General features: G+C 33.6%; 1 protein-coding gene across 1 annotated transcript in view; it reads left to right on the forward strand.

The window, feature by feature from the left end:
* CSMD1 (CUB and Sushi multiple domains 1) overlaps positions 1 to 21648 on the forward strand; it is an 883217-nt gene that overhangs the window by 828319 nt on the left and 33250 nt on the right. The window contains exons 50-55 of the mRNA XM_015859302.2: positions 2806 to 2991; positions 5121 to 5315; positions 6183 to 6356; positions 9364 to 9537; positions 12521 to 12694; positions 20169 to 20357. Of these exons, the coding sequence (XP_015714788.1) occupies positions 2806 to 2991; positions 5121 to 5315; positions 6183 to 6356; positions 9364 to 9537; positions 12521 to 12694; positions 20169 to 20357 (1092 nt within the window). The remainder of the gene's footprint in view (positions 1 to 2805; positions 2992 to 5120; positions 5316 to 6182; positions 6357 to 9363; positions 9538 to 12520; positions 12695 to 20168; positions 20358 to 21648) is intronic.

The following is a 21648-nucleotide window of genomic DNA, read 5'->3' on the forward strand; positions in this document are numbered from 1 at the left end:
CTGTTTGTTATTCTGTTTGGAGTGTTCTACTTGGCTAAAACTAAAGAACTTGAAGGAGTACAGTTGACATTTTTAATGCAGAGTGATTTGTGGCAGCTTATTTCTTCATACTTATTTCTTCAGGATGAACATTTTCATGCCTGAGTGAGCCATGGGGCTTCACTCATACCACGCCAGAAAGCAGCTCAGACTTCCAATGTGCTATGAGCAGTATCTGTATGTCCATGTTTCCAGATTCCAGGAAATCTGGAATCCCATACAATTTAATAGCATATGGCATTATTTTACCTGTCTGAAGGGTCACCACATTATGGAAGAATCTGTGTGGGGGATATGTGAGGTTAGTTCAAGAGCACGTGCTGCGTTTGGGTTTACTGAAAAGGTAATTTAGATTAAGAAACTGATGCTGGGTATAGGAGCTGGAAGCTCCTGCACTTAAAAAACCTAGAATGCTGACTAGCCCTACAGCTTAGCCAGAAGGTGTGGAAAGTAGAGGTTGCAATTCTGTTCAAGATTAAGACTAAATGTAAGCATCTGTATGTGAGCCAAAATTTTGGTCAGTTCATTTAGACACAGAAGTCTAGTGTCATTTGATGTGTCCAGAGTTATTTTGCCTTTTCTCCCGCTACCAGTCCAAAAAGGCACAAGCTCCTATGTTATCCACTGAACTTGTCTTGGAAACCTAAGAATATCTCAAGTAACTAGAAAACTGGAAAAATAAAAAAGTCAATCCCTGTCTACCTAAGCTCTGTTGTAATTAATCTAGTCAATTTTGAGAGTTGTTCTGCTTGATGTACAATGTAATTAGGTTGATGTGGTTATCATTAGGTTGTGAGGTAGTAAGGAGTGACAGTTTAGCTTTCTGTCAGTTCAGCATGCAAATAAACATTTTTTAAGTGTAAAATTCTATTTACATGACTAAGGCTCAGTGTTCTAGTTGTGGGTAGGCAATCAAGTTAGTCATTAGGGGAGTAGATGGAGAATTAAAACAGACGCTTAATTTAAATGCATCAGAACCATGAAGAGCCATGGTCACTACTGTTGTCATCAGATCTGGGGAAAGAGCTACTAATAGAATTACTTGGTCCTGGGCACAGCAGGGCTTGCTTTTACTCCTCTGCTTTTCCATTTTCTCTAACAAAATTAAAAGCAGAAAGTGGGTGTCTCCAGCACCCCTTACTTACCACAGTTCCACACATTTGCTGTCCCTTTGCTACTATTTCTAGTGGCAGGGGGTCAGCTCTTATCACTTGAAATACTCAGTTTTCAGAGAAGCAGTCCTGTTTAGAATGCAAAAAGTGCCAAGATAACAGTGTTACAAAGGAAGCAGCTTATTTTGCTCCGTTCCTTCTGTTCTATTTCTATTAGCAATTTGACAGATTCCAGATGGAGGCAAACAAGAGAAATGAACTAACCATTCATCATTTTATAATGCTTACCTCTCCTCATTATAATTATATGCAAAGCATTCTGTTGTGTTTAATTTAAATGCATCAAATGTGACAACTTTTAAATATTGAAAACAAATTTTAGACTTTTTTTTATGGTACCATTACAATGTGTTGTGAAATTAGTCATTTACACTGAACTGGGTAGACGGTAAGGAAAACCAATTCTTTTTTTTTTTTTTTTTAATGTTTATTTTCATCTCAAACAGATTTCAGACAAAGTCTGTCATTTCTTCTTTTGGAATATAGATTTTATTAAGAACAAACAAACAACAAAACAGTAACAAGAGGAAGGGTGAAAATTATCCATAGGGCATTTTAACTGCTAAAATGTTGAATTGCTCCTTACAATGTATATGTAACAGACATTAATTTGCAAAACTACTCCTTTTATTGATAAATATTTAGGAAGAAGCCTTTAAAGCTGTGTTTTATTCAGTGTATTTACTAAGACTGTGTGCCACAGTCAAGGTAATGATCCTGTACACACAAACACTGGTTTTTATGATACCTTTAAGTAGATTAATTCCAACAATGTGATATCTTCTTAACTACAAGTTGCTGTTTCACAGAAAATATCCTTTCAGAGCAAATGATACTATGAATTTTCCCTTACCAGTGCCACAAGTCACATAGCTTTAAAAAAAAATAGGGGTAACAAAGGGTTGCCTTTCTTCTTTTCATTATGAGAATCAAGGGAGCAGAGATGTTTCACAAAAGGAAGTCCTGCCATGGGTACCTTTCCTAAAAGTGACTGAAATTGATATTTTTGTAATTATATTCTTCGCTAGGATTGTATATTGTGAGATACTGTTAAATGAAGCATATTGCACTGTGGTAAAAATATATCTAAGAAAAATAAGCATGAATAAGCAAAAAAAAAAAACAACTAACAACAACAAATGCAGCACCTAGATGCAACTCAAACTTTAGTGAGTGGAAAACAAAGTAAATGTTAAAATGTTAAAAGAATAACTAATTATCTGGAGAAAAAACCTGAAGGAGCAACAAAGTTTAAAATAATTTGGAATATCAAAACAACTACTTCCTGTATACCATGTTGAAATTTCTGCCTGTGTTTAAACAGCCAATACAGTAACTGGATTAACTAAAATAATATTTGATAAAATTACCATATATGTGAGATACACTCCAAAATACTTATCAGTGTTTCAGATACTCTTGCATTCATTGGAATGTCATGAAACGAGAAACTTGTAGTACTACTATGAATGGGTTATGTGAAAATCACTAATCTCTATTTCTTATTTCAGTGTTGTGCTAATATTAAGCAAACATAAAATAACACAGCATGAGAAAATGCCTTTATCTTTTCTTTTACTTCCTTTCTTTCTAGCTGTATCTTGTGGTATTCCTGATTCTCCTGGGAATGGTTCAGTTATAGGTAATGAATTCACTTTGGGCAGTAGATTGATATATGAATGTAATGAAGGCTTCAAGCTAGAATCTAGTCAACAAGCAACAGCAGTGTGTCAAGAAGATGGATTATGGAGCAACAAAGGGAGGCCACCTGTCTGCAAATGTAAGTAGGCATGTGTTTCTCAAGCATATTTCCCTTAAACTGATACAGGAATAGCTTCTGCGATGAAGTTTAGGTTTTCTGTGTACCTATCTGCTGAACCGGTCACTTAGTAACATATCATGTCTTAAAATCTCACTGTGGCTAATGTTCTTATCTCTGTTTTCACTGTGTAAAGTTACAAACATCAATTGTAGAAGCTATTTTTGAAACACTGATAGTGTACACAACTAGCCAGGGTAAGAGTTATTCAGTCTTTATCTTAATTTTCTGTCAGAACTGGGAAGTATAATGGAGGTTCCTTTGCTATGAGACATGGCATCTCATGGGCATTGGGTTACCTCCATCTGTCTTTGTACTGATTCAAAACAGTGAATGCTACCTTCATTCTGCCATGGTCTTCTTCATGAGATTCTCTACTTCAGTTCCTGGAGCACTTCTTCCATTTTTATTTTTATTTATTTTTTTCTCACGTTGGTTTAGACACTGCTGCTTCTCACTCTTTAAAAAAAAATAAAAATAAAAAATAATAAAAAAAAAAATTAAAAAAAAAAATCCCCTTTCCTTCTCCTAAAAATCATTTCCCAGAGGTGCCACCAGATTTGCTGATGGGTTCAGCTATGTCCTGTGGTGGATCCTTTGCAGAACCAGCTGGAAATCAGCATATCTGGCAAGGGCAACCCTTGGCCTCTTTCCACAGAAGCCATCCCATCTCCACTCATTCCAACACTGCTATCAATACTGAATACACTCATACAAGTCTTCTATAGAGTTAACAGTCTTGCTGTAATTCATTCTTGTTGTTACTTCACGGTGTTTGGCCTGGTGATTCTTATTACTGTTCTCTGGACAACCTCCAGTTGATCTACATCCTTCTTGAAGGACAATGCCTAAATCAGCAGTTCCACTGAGTGCATAAGGATTATTTGAAGTCATCTGTGATCACACAAACATGCTCTGTATTCAGAACCATCTGCAGAGGGAAAGCAGTAGTCTCATACATTGATCTACACTTTATTCTCTTAGAAAAAAATAAAATAAAAATTGACAGGTTATAAAGCACATAACTTCTATAATTAATGAGCTCAAATATCAACTTTATTTATTTATTTATTTATTTATTTATTTCTGGAGGGAAAAACAAATTAACTTGGATTTAAATAAAAATGAAAACAACAGCCAGTGTTTTTGCAACTATTGAACCTTACCAGACAGTGACTGTTGTATAAACTGAGCAAATTACTAATGTTTTGCTTTGCTTTCTACATTATGAAGTTTAATTTAATATTTGTAAGTCCTAAGTGAGTTTAATACTTTTAATTTTTTTTCCCCCTTTCTAAAAGTTTATTCAGTTTTTAAAATATTCCCATTACTTAGTAAAGTGACAAATGCTGAAGTATAAAAGACTAATGATACACATGGCAATTATACAGTCAGTGTTTTCAACATGGATTGCTCTTCCAGGACACATTTGTTACTCCAGATTACTTACCTGCAAGTTCTAAAAACCTTAGATAATCTTCATAACAGCCTTTCTTTAAAGTTGCAGTACTGTAAGGATATATTTGTTTAGTCTCCAGAGATAGAATCATCTGAGACTGATGAGCAACAAACACAGCACAAAAAAAGTAAGTGGTAATGAATGAATTCATTATATCCTCAGGTCTATTAAAATGAAGGCTGAAATCAGTACAGTTTTGTTTTACAATGTTTCTCTTATAATGTAAAGCTTGAGTCTCTGAATAGCCATTTGAAAACCTTTCTCAAACAATACTTTAAATCTGGCCAAACACTCATTTGAATAAATTGAGTCTTTGCAAGAATTACATAATAATATTTGCTTTTTCTTTACATCTCTGGAGCCTTTTTTGTCTCTGAAATGTTTAAATAAATAAAGTTAGAGCACGTCCATTATTGTCCACCTCATCTCTCTAAATGAAACTGAACTACGTATTTTTGCTCATTTGCAGTGTTTGCTGTATAATATTATTTTTTCCTAGAACTTGTATTTCAGAAATGCACATTGTACACTCAGTTTTTCATTGAAAGACTTCTGCCAGTATGGCAAGACATATTTTCTGTTAAAAAAATTAGTGGCAGTATGCTAATATTTATGTGTCCTTTATTCACAGCTGTAACTTGCCCCAACATAGAGACTCTGCTTTCAGAACATGTTGTCTGGAGACTGATTTCCGGGTCACTGAATGAGTACGGAGCTCAAGTCATGCTCAGCTGCAGTCCTGGGTATTATTTATTGGGTCGAAGACTCATACAGTGCAGGACTAATGGAACCTGGAGTGTAGGCAATGAAAGGCCAATCTGTAAGGGTAAGCAGCGCACTTGTTTACAGAATATACTATGGTTTTTAATACATATATTTTAATTCATAAATATATATTTAATATATATTTATATATACATGTCAGAGCTGGCACATAGTCCTTGAACAAGTATAAGGAGTGTGAATACACCGGAAAATAGTTAAGAAAAGGTTTAGGGAGAAAATATAGGAAGATAGGACTGACTGTGGTGATCGTCTGGAGGACTTGGCTAGACAAGTGCTACTGATTAGCCTTGTTTGCAAACAATCATCTTCTTTCACCCTTTTCTGCCTATCAGCAGTGTGGTTTATCCTTTCTGAAAATAGCACCTGTAGCTTGTTAGCTCATCAGTTAGTGTGACTGAGAGGTTTGTTTCTTGTGATTGTCTCCTAGGTTAAAGTTAATCAGATAACCCTGCTGGAATTCTTACAGGCTCTCATGGTGTGAATGACCAGACTTGGTTTCCATCACTGGCTTCCTATTACCCCTTGTTACACTGGAAACAGTCCTTGATCAGATAACCTGAAAGTAGATACCTTCTTTCTCCATACCCTTATGTCCAGGAATACGTATGCATGGAATATAATGGCAACCTTCCCAGACATTCATGTCTTGCTTCAGAGCATGACATTTAGATTACATTTAAACTGTTTTCAAGATGTGAAGTCATCCGAGTTTTCTGATTTAGGACATGCATTTCCAAACCAAGCATAATTTTAAGACTAATGCATAGTATTACTGTTGAATAGAGCTTTTATATTTATTCGTTTTACATTTACTTTTTAAGAAAATGTGATCAATTTTTTTTCCAGTCTAAGGAATTATGAAAAGCATTTTCAAATTTCAGTTTATTTTGTTGTTTTTTTCTCCCAGTTATTTCCTGTGGTGGTCTTCCATCTCCACCAAATGGAAATAAGATTGGAACCTTAACAGTGTATGGAGCCACTGCAATATTCACCTGTAACACTGGATACACGTTAGTTGGTTCTCATGTGAGAGAATGCTTGGCAAATGGTCTTTGGAGTGGTGCTGAAACCCAGTGTCTAGGTAAAAGCTTATTTCTGTTTTGTTTTTTTATGTAAAAGTGGTATTAATTATTGGAATTCACCTCATATCAAACAACAATACTTTTACACAATGAAAAATAAATTATTCCTAAATATAAAATGTATTGTATGCTGCATTTGATTTATAATGCTCTATTGACATATAGTTTTGGGATTTTGCTGTTGTTATTTGCTTTTGTTGTTTTTCTCAAATTCTATTTGATGTTGTTGGAAGGCTTTCTGGACCAGAAGGATTTTTAGTGACTTACTTGGTTATCCACATTTACAATACTTTGATTTGATTCATGGAGCAGTCCCAGAGGGCATGAAGAAACTAAGCTGGAAGATGAGCTTCAGTAAAGAAGCATGCATAGTGCATTCAAACTACAAGTATATGTTCAACATACTGAAAATTTAGGCAAGGGGATTAGACAAGAGATAATCCAAAATAAATACAACCAGCACCCCATTCTTTCTCCTCACAGTCCTGAGATGTATGTAGTGTGGGCCTTAATTTCTTATGCCAGCTATTTCAATCTTCAGTTTTGCTTATGTTGGTTTATAATGAGCTTCAAAACAAAACAAGCAAAAAAAACTAGGAATGGGTATGTTTCATAGCATGTCAAGAAGAACCACAGTCTTTTGTCCACCTGAATAAATGAACAGAAGATAAAATTAAAAAAGCTCTTTTAATAATCCTTACTTTTTCAAATGTTTTTGCTGGCTGAAGAGTCCCAGATGTTATCTTTTCTATGAAGTGAGTCAAAATTAGCATTTTGGTCTACGTTTCCAACCAGTCAATGTCAGTATGGATGTATGGGAAGGAAGCTGTAATTGCAGCATACTTAACAAAGTGATAATGAAAGCTGCTGAGCATTCTAAGATACCTGGAACTGGAGCTGGGACTCAACTTCCTCAGTGTTAATAGGGTCACTGTGTTTCAGTGTGCAGATAGATGAACAGATGGTCTTTGGCACAGCAGGTTGTTGATGCTCATTTTCCTATACAAATAAGTGGTAAATAAGTAGTCCATACTATTCTTCATTGTATTTCAAAGCAGGTAGAGTTCCTGTGAGCAAAGCATGGAGAGCTGCTTTTGAAAACACAACGTTCTCCTTTCTTTAATATAACATTAAAAAATGTCTATCTTCATCATGGTAACGAGGTTTGATGGTACCACGTAACAACTCAATCTAATCTTCCAAAAAGAATTTTCTGTTATCACCTACTTTGTCATAGCTGGTAATTATGAAAAAAAAAGAATAACAACTATCATCAGACTAATATGATTCTTACCAGAGTACGAGGGATGACATCCTGAATTTCTGGAGATCATTAATGCCTGGAAATGCTATTAGAGAAATTATTTTGAAATGTGTTGCAGGCAATGAGACGGTATTGTTCTAACATCAAATGCATAATAATTTACCCTTGATGGAAAGAAGAATGTGAAGTTATCAGCTGCATGTTACTGGTGCTCTTCATAAGCAGATTCACAGAAGATGTTATGGGGTATCAATGAAATGCATAAATGTGGGAAACTTCTGTCAGAGACATGAACTTGTGTCCTGAATATTGGTTTACTATTGTTGTACTGATTGCCTTTTCTTCTTTCAATTCAAATAATAAATGATAGCAGTAAGGAAAATGAAGAGGGACTCAGTTTTCTGTGAAGATGATTTTAGATTGTATATTCCTTCAGAGGTGTTTCCATCTGTCACGAGCACAATAGCTCTTGCAGAAAACTTTAGTACTATACAAGTGAAGATTGTTTTATGATACTTTATTTTTCTTTAGAATTTGATGAACTTTGGTTTCTATTTGTCAGATTGATTGCGTTGCTGAACGCAGCCAATGCTTAGTGATGTTAAATACGTGCATCTGCTTTACTGGACAGAAAGGATCACATTTAGGTCTTGACAGTTATTAATCACAATTTATTCTTTGCAATTTCAAAATCAGACAAGCTCTGTAATACCAAAAATACTGCACAGTTCTGAATGTGGAAGTCTAAAGTCTGTTATCAAATTCATGCTGCAGAAGATTGTATTTCTGCAGAAGATTGTATTTCCTACCTCTCTACATCCTCTCACATACGGGATATTAACACCATGCACCTAATTTAGGTTCAGTTTAGTGTGCAATCTAAGATCCTAAATTCCCAGCAAGGTCAGTGGAACTATGCAGGCTGTTCCAGAGAGCAATTTAGGAAAGATAAATTTCAGTCTTAAAGCTAAATTATGTGAATGCCACTGGTTGTGTATTTCTAAATTTTAAGGACAGCATGCACCATATTTATTCCAGAAGTGCCTTTAGGACTTATTTAAAGCCTGTGAAGGCATACAACTAGGGAACTGGTTTTTAATTTTGCACATTAGGTCTAGAAAAATAAAACAAATGCTGCTCTTTTCATATCTTTAATCTATTTCTTAGATTTCCTTTCCCAGAATCTGTGATTGTCCCCAGCTCTGATGTAGTTTATACCAGTACTAGCCTTGGTAGTGTGTTTTTGCTAGCAACTCTACTGGTCTAGGGGACAAGATGTTTTCATTTTATGAATACAGAGTGCTCTGTGCTGGCTGAACTCTGCCGCAAAATGGTCTACTCACAAAAAAAACAAGGCAAATGATGAAAATGAGGAATCAGACTAGTATGGAGAAATAATGTGGGTTTGGTATTTTCAATAATTTTTATTTGTAGTTCACACTTCTCTGAGGAAAAAGACAACTTTGTTCAAGAAAAGGTGATATATATATATATATATGTATGTGTGTGTATATATATATATATATGGTGTGTATGGTTTGTAGTTTCAGATATATGTAATTTATACGCAACATACTTTTTTCTGACAAATTCATCATTTCTAGAACATAATCTGCAGAATCTATACATATATGAAAATTTTAAATATACAAATCACTTATTTTCTTCAAATCAGCACTCTTGTAAATGTTGACAATGTTTGTAAGGATTTATATATTTGATGTGTTGTTCTTCAATTGTAGCTGGTCACTGTGGTTCTCCAGATCCAATTGTAAATGGTCATATTAGTGGGGATGGCTTCAGTTATCGTGATACTGTAGTCTATCAGTGTAATCCTGGCTTTCGACTTGTTGGTACATCTGTCAGAATTTGCCTACAGGATCACAGATGGTCTGGACAAACTCCTGTTTGTGTCCGTAAGTATCATTTATTATACAGTTAAATGTTATTATTTTTAATGTAATTGAACATTCACAGTGTATGGGATGTTAAAAGGTGTTCAAATGAGGTATTCAATGAGGTGTTCAAAACATATCTATTGAACGTATTTTCAGTGGTAAAGGTCATTACAATAATCTACTTCTCCCAATATTTATCAATGCAATCCCAGTCATTATACGGGATTATATGACATATGTTAGAAAAATATTAACATTTTTATTCTCTTTAACTTTTTTTTTTCTGAATTCATTTGCTTTTAAAAATTGACAATTTATTTTATTTTATTTTATTTTATTTTATTTTATTTTATTTTATTTTATTTTATTTTATTTTATTTAATTTTTGAGGTGTTCCTAGTTCCAGTTCCTTTCTCAATTGTGTGGCAAGTTTCCTGACATTCTCTGAAGCATCAGGCATTTAATCAGATCTAATTTCTCTGAACATTATTCTATTTCGCAGAGCACTAACATTTATTTATTTATTTATTTTTGTTATAATAAACTTACAATTTCTATAGAATTTTGTTATTTTTCATGGAGCATTTACGTTCTTAAGATGTCTGTAAATCAGACAGAAATATTTTCATCCACACAGAGTTACTGAAACAGTCATCTTTTCTGTTTAATAAGTATGTTTGTTTTGTTTTTAAGAAAATATACTGCTGGTAAGTCATTGGATTTCAAAATGTTCAGTATTTACTTTTTTAGTGGATAAAATAAAAAATCTACTTGTAAAAAGCTATAAGAAATATCTGCCAAATGTTATTGTCCTTTTAATATCCTATTATATCTTCAAATGATTTACGATCCTCAAAGGAGAAATACCATCGCCTTGTGTTATTACTGCTACTGGATTAATTTTACTGTGCAGTGAATAAAATCCCTTCAAAAGAAAGGGGCAGTGCTGAGGGGACGGTGAGATATTGTTAAACTGATATTATTATCACTGTTCTGAGAACTGACTGTAGTTCCTGAAATGGCAGCAACCAAACTTCAAATGAGTTCCCCCCTTTTATTTATTCAATAGAAACAGTAAAAATGGCTCAGCTCTTTCTGAGAAGGAGAGTGAAAATATCCTGTGTAATAGTGCTTAGAAATGGTCTCCCTAATGTAATACTGAAAAGGACTTCTGATTAAGGATTGTGGATTAGGAACTTTGCCCCTGAAAATTAATGACAAACTGTGGTACATTTTGTATGATTTTCACAGAATATCCTTTTATGTTCATCATTGGCTTTCAAAGAATTTTCATACTTGTTAATAGTAGATACCAATTATAAAATAAAGCATTCAAAGTATTCCACCCATGACTATTTTATCTTCTTAGTTTCGTGTTCCAGGTTCCTTCATTTTGCAGTTTTTTGATACATAGGTATTTCTCTACCTCAGTACTGGATAATCACGTACATGCATAAGGCAGTTCCTTATCTCAGGAGGGAAAAGAAGATTTGTTATTCACCACTTAGATGATAACCTTGAGATGAAATGTCTTGGCTAGTCCTTAGATAAGTAATATTAATTTGTCTGCATTAAAGCCTAGTGGTGATTTGAAACACTATTGTGCCAAAATTACCTATGTTTAAAAATATTAAATATAGCATCTGTCAGGAATAGTGAATTCTAACGCTGAGCTACCATGTTATGTATTTGTTGAAAAGGGCAGCTGAACAGAATTTGGTATCAATTTCTTATAAATAAAATACTTAATTTTTGTGTAATAAATTCTGTATCATAGATTTTGTTCATGAGGCTTCATAAAGTCTAAGGTAATAGCAATGTTTAGTTTAATATCCTGTTAAATAAGAAAGAAGGTGACTGTGATGATGGTGACTACAGAAATTATTCCAGTTATCAAAACATACTTATTAGTAACAGTTTATAAAATGCAACAGGTAGATCCTGCATATAGACTTAAATTTTATTCTATGGTTTAAGGGTTCTTTTTCAAATGCTGAAAAAAGGCTAGTGCAGAAAGGGATGCAGGTGATTAGAGTGCATCTATTTATACAATTTAAGGTCTAAATACTTAAACCTGCATACAGGAAGGCATCCTATTTGATTTGCAAAGATCCAGTATTGTTGAAAATAATATTTTGTAATTGAACTCTGTGATAAAATAAGAGGAAACACTTTTTTTTTTTTTCCACCTATCTGCTCATTACAGAAAAAGAAACCCTATAATTTATCAACAATATACTTGTTGATAACTTGTTAAATCAATTTAGTATTATCATTATCACCAGAGCAATGTTGAAAAGCTGTATATATATATACATGTATATATATATATGACTTTCTTATTTTATATCACCACAGTCTGTTTTTTCTGTATTTTTTTCTATATTACTTTAGTGTCTTGTTATGTAGAAGTGTATAGTTAAACTACTATAAAATGTTTTTAAGTGTCATGTAAGCACATTAACACACACGTAATATAAAAGATTTAATGTCAACAGTGATTTTTCTACTGCCTTAAGAAAATGTGATTAAAAGGATCAGTAGCATTTCAGCAGAGCAACTCAAGAAATTTGGAACAGGAACGTTCATAATTTAGCAGTGCTCTGAAGCAGTGCATTAAGTTCAGTTTGTTTTTCACTACTATATTTTGAATTTTAAAGGAAAAATAAGAAGTAGGAAATATAGTTATGTTCCAATATTTTAAAGGTATAATCCATACCAATGTATTATCAAAATGCATGTGCATGTAATTAATTTATATTAAAAGTTCCACATGAGGTAAAAAAGTAGAATCTACATGTCTTAGTGAAAAATTAACATTTTCCCCCCATAGCAGTTAAGAACTATGAATAAATGTATCCCATTATTTTCTAAGCTTCTTGTATAAATATGAAAGACATATTCAGAAAGAAAAACAGCTACAACCTGAAAATAATTCCATGAAACAGTGCCTTTCAGTTAGTTGATTTAGTTGCTAGCATGTCTATTTTTCTTTTAACAGCAATCACGTGTGGACATCCAGGGAATCCTGCTCATGGAATGACTAATGGCAGTGAGTTTAATTTGAATGACGTTGTAAATTTTACTTGCAACACTGGGTACTTACTTCAGGGTGCTTCTCAAGCGCAGTGCCGTAGCAATGGGCAGTGGAGTAGCCCTTTACCAAACTGCCGAGGTAAGAAACTTCCCTGTAATTCTGCTGTTCTTTAAGGTCTTGTTTCATGTGTGATCCTTTTCTCTGCTTTCAAAATTCTGGAAGAAGATTTATGGCATTATTGCCTTATTTATATGAATTTTTGCATTTCTATATTGGAGACAAGATCTAGTCTTGATTTTTCAGTATTTGAGCTCAATGTTTTCAGATTGCAATCTCTAGCATTTAGTTTAGAGACACATAAGGTATACTTGATATCACAAAAGTAATGTTACATTACTAGATCACAGTTGACTGTCTATCCTGACATAGGTGCTCTGGAAGTTTCCTAAATTGCCAATTACTCCTGTTAAAACATTGTTATGCAAGTGAATATTCATGCATTTAAACAACATTGCTTCTGTTATTTCCTTGCAATGGCTGAAAAGATTTTTGAAACCTCAATACTCTTTCCCCAGAACAAACTGATGAAGATTTCATTCTTATTGTTTTGATCCTTAGTATGCTCTGTGTAACACTGAAATTTTTGAAAGCTTAGAATGAAGCAAGAGTTTGTGTGTTAAAAAAAACAAACAAACAAACAAAAAAACTGTGTGTAAAATATACATACTAGAGAAAAAGGAAAATAAGCCATTTTAGTAACACTGTAACCTAAGAAAATGAAAAGTTCTCATACTTAATCATGTCTTTTTTATTTATGTATTCAGATGTCAGTAACAGAATTAAAAGGAATACTATGCTATTAAATTATCCTTTCATACTCTTTCTGTTTATGGCCACTGTTTTTATTTGATTTACTCAGTTGTAGAATATGAGGTTAATGTCAGACTTATATCAAGGTCTTGATGAGACCAGTAACAAGCTCCCAAAAGAGTTTGTACTATAGAAAATACTTTCTCAGTGCTGAGTCCAGCAAGTTGATTATAATAGTAAATAATACTATGGAATGTTTTGTTTTGAATCATTAAGGCAGAAAAATACCTTCTCACTGCAAACTATGCAATTAGGTGAAAGGCAGAAAATGCAGTGAAACATGTAAGATATATTGAAAGATCTCAAAAGCCTTGAGAAAAAGTTCTCAGATATTAGATATAATTTAGTGATCTTTTTGTGAACTCTACAGAAGGACATAAACTTTAATAAGTATAATTTTGAAATGTTATACCTAGTCATATTCCTTTCATACAAATGGAGTTGTCCACCAGAGCACTATTCTTTGGCATCTCTATCACTTTGATGAAGAAGTTATCATCAGTGCATTCTAGGAAATTCCTGAATTGCTTCTGCCTATGACTTCCACATAGTGCCAGAAACTACCATCTTCCCTAAAGGTTGCACTTATTTTAGTAGTGGAGGTGGACACTGTCTGCTTCTCTGTCACAGTTATCTTCTGTAACTTGGCTTTAATGTGCTAAAGAAAATTGCAGTCATTAAAGCTGTGCTCAGGTAACACTGGGACTAAAAATGATGTAAGTTCAGTTGGCTTATTAAAACTCATATTTTATTACAGTAGTTGTTCCTAAGAATAATAATTATCTTTGGTAATTAGCTCATCATATTATTTGATAGATAGCTTATGCAATTTCAAGCTCAGTCTGTGTTGAATTAGAACTTTCATTCTCATTAAAACAATGAATAAATGGCAGTTCCCTTAGTCACTACTTGAAGAGTTTATTCAAGTGACTTAACCAGCAGAGCAATTTAATTATGTAAAAGGAGAAACAGGAACCAGTCAGCTGTTCATATTTAGACTTGTCTACTTCTTTTTTCCTTCTGTACTACTTTGTGGCACTAGACCTTGGTGAAAACAGTCCTTTATCTTATCTGTAAGGTATTTGAGTTCCTATTGAAAATATATACTTTTTCACATATCCTGCAGATTCAGTTCAGATCTGTTCTGTTTGACAGTCAGAAGCAGAGACTGCATGGTTTGTTTAAGATAAACCCCAGTTACAAAGAAAGTTACTCAGATATTGTCCTAGTTTCAGCTAGAAAAGAGTTGATTTTTTTCTTAGTGCGTGGTATGAGACTATGTTTTGGTCTTAGGAGAAAAAAAATGGTGATAACGCTCTGATATTATAGTTGTTGCTGAGCAGTACTATACAGAGTCAAGGACATTTCAGCTTTTTGGTTTTTCATACTGTCCTGCCAGCAATGGGGATTGGAAGGGTAGACAGAGCTGGTTGGGGACAGAGCCAGGACAACTGATCTAAGCTGGCCAAAGGCGTGGTCCATACTTTATGACATCACGTGATAAAATGGAGAGGAGTTTGCCTGGGGGGCTGCTGCTGCTCAGGTACTGGTGGGTCTAGTGGGTGGTGAGCAATTGCTTTGTGCATCACTTGTTTTGTATATATATATATACATATATAGTAATTATCATTGCTATTCTTTCTTTCTTTACTGCCATAATAAATAATTTTATTTCAGTGTTTGAGTTTCATCTCAGCCTTGGAACTCAACTTGAGTTGAGTTTTCATCTCAGCCACTGAAATGAGAAAAGAATCAGATGGCCCTGTCAGGCCTCTGCACTTCTGATTGCACTATAGGTCATTTGTCCATATATTATGCTTGAAGTAAGAACTGTTCTATTAAATGCCACTCTTTGTCAAATCTGGAGTGCAAGGACTTGCAAGAAGGAGCTTATCTTACTCTGGGATCTTTGGTTTGACATTTCAGGAAACATTTATATGGTTATTTTTTGCTATTGTTGTCTCCAAAATGTTTTATGTTCTTGGAAATGAGATTCAAGAGCTTTTCACCCATTAAAAATGTATTTCTTGAAATCAGAAAACTTTTAACGGATTTGGCTATGTTACAGAGGTTTGGGCTCACATTTTTTAATATTAATGACTGTATCAGCAACTCCAGGAAATTTGTTAGTAATAAAAGATTTAGATCGCTCTTTATTCATATATTCTGCCTCTGTACTGAATTTCTAATTTGAATTTTTTTCTTTTTCTTTTTTTTTTTTTTTAATAAAAATCTCATTAACAATATGTTTTTGAAGAGCTTAATCAGACTTTTTATCTTATCAAAAATTGGGTATGTACAAAGAACTATAAATTTCATCATGTTTTCCTTAGTGGGCAAAAATCTTTTGAATCAGCGATGATGTGTTCCTCTCTTTTACTGACAAGGCAAATTAACTTTCTGATGACAGCTGATAGAAGGCTGGGACAGATTGAAACAGTTGACTGATTCTTGTTATCTAAAGATAAAGCAACTCTGAATTTGATAAGTTTTTCAACTATGATATCAAGGATTCGTGTAAACTGAGAAAATGATGTCTCTTGTTCTGTATTATTTTTCTGAGGAGGGCTACAAAGCTGGTGAGGGGTCTGGAGTACAGGCCTTACGAGGAGCAGCTGAGGGAGCTTGGATTGTTCAGCCTGGAGAAGAGAAGGCTCAGGGGAGACCTTACTGCTCTCTATAACTTCCTGAAGGGATGTTGTAGTGAGCTGGGATTTGGCCTCTTCTCTTGTGTAATCAGTGATAGAACTAGAGAGAATGGTTTTAAGCTGCACCAGGGGAGATTCAGGCTGGACATTAGGAAGTATTACTTCTCAGAAAGGGTAGTCAGGCATTGGAATGCACTGCCCAGGGAGGTGGTGGAGTCACCGACCCTGGGAGTGTTCAAGAAATGTTTGGATGTGGTGTTGAGGAATATGATTTAGCCGGGAAGTATTGGTAATGGTTGGACTAGATGATCTTCTAAGTCTTTTCCAACTTTGATAATTCTGTGATTCTGAAGCCAGAGGCTGTTGTTGAGACTTTGAATATTAAGTGATCTTAATTTCTTCATGTTGATGCTGTATTGATAATATTAAGAGGAATATTAATTACTATCAATTAGAGCTTGTTAAAATTTCTAAATAAAGAGTTGAGGTGCAATGAAAGATGCCATAAATTTTCTGAGCTATTTACCTGAAGGCAGCAGAGATTGCACAGGACTTAAGTTGACTCATCTGTAGAGCGTTACGTACCTGGAGATCTGGCAGAGACACCTCAAAATGTAGTAACAGAAACATCTTTTAGGTACAACCAAAGAGTTCTTCTCGCATGTGGAAAACAGTGCTCTGATTAGGAAAAACCTAGAGAGAAATATTTTAAGACATTCTTCCCGAGATGGTATTATCCTGATAGAAATTACCAAATTGGTCAAACTTGCACATATATGCCCACAGATAAATGGACATACAGCCAGAACTTCTAAAAAGAAGAGCTTTACTATGTATCCAAGAGAAAAAAAAAAAAAAAAAAAAAAAAAAAAAAAGCTTTTTTGAATTAAACTAATTTTGTAACATTAAAACTACTCTGTACAAAGCTAAGAATAGTAACTGTTAATTTATTGATATTTAATGTACTTTTTACATCAGTTTTATGTCAGTATCAAGTGAGTTAGCTATCTAGTTATCATAACAGGCAGAAACTTTCCCTTAGGAAATATAGTATTTTATTTATTATTATTATTATTATTTTGTAATAATGAGAGAACACTTCATAGAATCATTGAATGGTTTGGGTTGCAAGGGACCTTTAAGGTCATCCAACTCCTGTGCTATAGGCAGGGACACCTCCCTCTACACCAGGTTGCTCAAAGTCCCATCCAGCTTGGCCTTGAATACTTCCAGGGAGAGTGGGCATTTGCAATGGAAGATTCATATCGATGGCAAAATATTTTGACATGCAATTAAAATGAGCTGTGTTTTAGCTTTTGTTGCACAAGGCAATACAAACTATTTTTTTCTTCCAATCTTCATCTGCAGATTAATGTTAATTTGCACTATTACCCACCTTAGTTATACTACAGTACTACATTTCTCTGGTTTGGGTTCATCAAAGACACAATGCCAAGACATATGATTTCTTACAGATCTTAATAATGTATGCAAAAATATTATTCAAAAAGCACTCTGCTTCCTAAATTAATACTTTAGATTTTTGGTTAACATGATCAGAATCAGTATGAAAACTTTACTCTCCAGATGGCTCCCACTGAACAAAAAAGTAGCAATAAAAATGATTCCTGTGTTTCTGATACTTCAAAGTGAAGTTGAGACAGCTGCTTAAAAATAAATAAATAAATTCTCTTTCCCTTGTTGAGCAGTTGCCATTTTTATGTGTTGTTGACTTTACTCTGAACTTTACTGAAATTCCATAGACTGGAAATACTGTAATGGTGTTCACTTTTCCAAAGATAGGAGTTCTTAGAATTTGTCAGAAAATCAAAGTGAGTTCTCTACTTTTATTCATTCTGAGTGGCATTCCCTATTCATGTTCTAGATAGCAACATTAATGCAGTAGTTTTCAAACAGAGAAAAGTTTAAAAAAAAGTAGCTTAACATTGTTTCTGTCAATACAAAAAAAAATAAATAAGAAATGAAATACTATGAATGATGTGGGTTTTTTTGGTTTTGGTTTTTTTTTGGTTTTTTTGGGTTTTTTTTTGTGATCATTCAACTTTTTAACAGAAAACTGCCTAAAGGACTCTGGCACGGTCTTTTCACTTCTTTGTACTCAAGGGTTTGAATCTTTTCAGTATGAGGTTTTGAAGTCATCAGGGCAGACTTAAAGCATTCTCCTACTTTTCTCAACAGAATAAATTGAGAGTGCCAGAATTCATTTCCCATGTAACCCTTGACAGCTGTCATTGAGAGAAAGCAATCTCCTTCTACTCTCACTATGATTTAGAACTGGGTCCCCAGGGTGAAAAACAATCAGGGAAACTACTGCCTTAGCTCTGTATGCCAGCCAACTTAAATTCTGTTCTAAACTACTTCTTACTGGAGCTTTTGTTCACCACATCACACTAACAAATATATATATTTTAAATCTATAAATGTTATCAAATAACACCAATGTGTTTTTTATTTTTTTAATATTTTCCTTTTTAGCACAGGGTGTAGGATTTTTTCATAATTACTTGAAAAAAAATCTTCATGTATGATGATGTTTTTGGTTTTTTTTGTTGTTGCACAGAGCACGTATTTAAATTATGTGTTTGGTGATTATTCTGTATTTTATCACTGAAATAGCTAAACAGCCATTACTGGTACAAGAATGAGACCAGTAATGCACAGACAAATTGATTCTTTGGGACTGTAATATAATACCTAAACTTTGTATATTTCAGATCTGCATGAAAAATGATTTTTATTTTATTTTATTTTGTTTTCCCTATTGTGTTTCAAAGGTAATTCAGTTAGAATTAGGTCTTCTGTTAGATTTAGGCCAATGTACTTTCATGAGACAATGATCTTTTTTCTTAATTTCTATTACTGGCTTTGCAGAAGCTAACTTGTAAGGATTTAAAGTTGTAAATTCAAGTGTTAAGAAAGCATATAAATATGTAGATATCTAGAATCTATGCCTAGAGAGTTTAATGATATGTTAGTATGAGTCAACTTTAAGAGGCTGAGAAAACAGATTAGTTCCAAAAGTGGAGGCTTTACAGCAGCATCTACACAGTCCTACATGATGACTAATTGCCTAAGAAACAGGGTTAATTAGGATACAGCGTGCATTGCTTCTGAGAGCTGTGCTAGTTTCCGTAATAAAGAATTGCACTGTTAATTTAGACAGATGATCTCATGCAGATCTAACTCAATATCTTAGCAGGACTTCATGAGATTGGGTTGTTTGTTTGACAAACTTCCTCATATATCTCTATTTTAATTAAAGGTTTATTGTCTGTGCCAGAATTAGACTTAGTTGACAGTGGTCACAGCAACAACAACATCAAAAAAAACAATAAGAAATTATGTAACCGAAAAATGTAACTCAATAGGAAATAATGTAATCTAAAAAGAACACCTTATTTTGAAAATATACATCAACTTAGATATCTTTAGAAACGTGAAATTTCAGAGTTCTTCACAGCAAGTGGAAAAGATTCTACAGCTTAGTCTTTTGTAGCTTCATGAGACCATGAGATTTTAGGGCTTTGGGACTTTGTTTTGGGGTTTTTTTGTTTGTTTTTTTTTGTTTGTTTGTTTTTTTGTTGTTGTTGTTGTTTTGTTTTTTGTCTGTTGTAAGGGACAGAAAAAAATAATAATCAGGAGATAAAAGTTATTGGCTTCTGTCAATAACTTCCAGTTTAAACAATATTTATTTTGTCTATTCATAAAACCTTAAATCAGTTTGATATTTTTTAACATTTATAAGGTTATAATACTAAATTTAAACAAATGTGAGCAGTAGAAAATTTAAGTGAAATAAAGATTGTAATGTAAGCATTACACTCTTAATCAAAATTCAAATGATTTCACTTAAGACTGTAGATTTACATAGCTTTACTACACTTCAGAAAAAGGTCTCTTCCATATGAACCATGCCTCTTCATCAGTCTAGATAATGTTGTACTAAATGCTTTATGTACATCTTCATGATATCTAATTTTTATTCTCTTTTTAACTGTTAGACCATGTACCGGTTTCATTTCCGCTTGGTTTTCGCCAGATAAAAATGATGATGAATACTGCTTGTCTTACAGTGGTGAACTGTTCCGATCCTGGTTTTGTTGAAAATGCTATTCGTCATGGCCAACAGAATTATCCTGAAAGTTTCAAATTTGGGACAAGTGTGGCTTATCACTGCAAGAAGGGCTTTTATCTGTTGGGCTCATCTGCTTTGACCTGTAAATCTAATGGCTTATGGGACAGATCACTGCCAAAGTGTTTGTGTAAGTATTTTTTCAGTCTAACAGTATTCATTCAAATTTAACATTTGAGAATAGTTTGTGAATTTTAATTATAGTTGGGAAAAAACAAGTGTAGTTGTACTGAGGAACATGCTGCAAATTTCACAGTTCAATAAAAAAACCATTAAGGTGAGATGCCATGTAAATTCTATTATGCATGTGAAAATGATTTGAGAGGAAACAGTGAAATATATCTTTCAAATACCAGATGTGATTTCAAGTGATTGGTTTTCCCCCTTGGTGCATACCTGAAAACAACCAGAGAAATCTAAAAGTATTACCATTTGCCGCATGAATGCTTGTGCCAGCTCAAGGAAAGAGGCAGAAACATGTAACTGTGAAAGAGAGGTGATCAAGACCATGCCTTTTGGTAGAAATCCATCATGCTGTGAGTTTGATCTTGCCACTGGAGCCAGTATCACACAAATAATAAGCAATAACTTTAATGGACTAGAGACTTTTTTTTTTTTTTTTTTTTTTTCTTCTGTAGATATGTTTTACCCATAGATCCAGTAACTGATATAGCTGCTCAAGTTCAGTTCCTTTTGTTTGCGTGCTTCCTGTTAGGGTTGAGTGTTTCAACCTGTTTAGGTTGAGAGACTGTTTAGTAGGGTTATGAAAAAATGTAATTTCTCTGCTTTCCTTTCTCCACTGGGTAACCTAAATTTTATACAAAATGCATTCAGAATTTTATTTCCACCTCCCCTTTAGTTTATGAATGTTTCCTCATGTAACAGATCTTCTAGTTTTCAGATTATTATCAAACTACTCAAACTGTATAGGATTTTTTTTCTCAAATGAAAACTGTGCATTAACTTAAGCTTGATTAAGCATTTGCTTAATATGATTCATAATTTACCTGAATGATCAATAACATATTTTCTTCTTGCTTACTTAGTGTAATACATTTTAAAATAATTCTACAATTGTATTTATATATTTATTTCTCTGTACTGTGCAAATTGCCTCTAGTTATTTTATAGGCATGATAAAACTACTTACTGTTATTTTACCTATAATAAAGAAGCACGTTGCAACAATGACCTTCTGTTCTTCTTTCCCATCCTTAACATATAAAATGTGTAGTTTCTACATTAGGAGAATGACTGGAAACAAAAGAAGGAAGAACACCGTGTATAACAACAGGGGAAGATGGATAACTTATTTTAAATGTAGTTTTTTATGCTTAGTATTAAAAATGACCAGTATGTTATCTTTAGTTACAGTGAAACTTGAGAAGTTACAGAGATCCAGAAAGAAGTATACTTTATGT

Source organism: Coturnix japonica, chromosome 3, assembly GCF_001577835.2.
Source record: "Coturnix japonica isolate 7356 chromosome 3, Coturnix japonica 2.1, whole genome shotgun sequence".
NCBI classification, from domain to species: domain Eukaryota; kingdom Metazoa; phylum Chordata; class Aves; order Galliformes; family Phasianidae; genus Coturnix; species Coturnix japonica.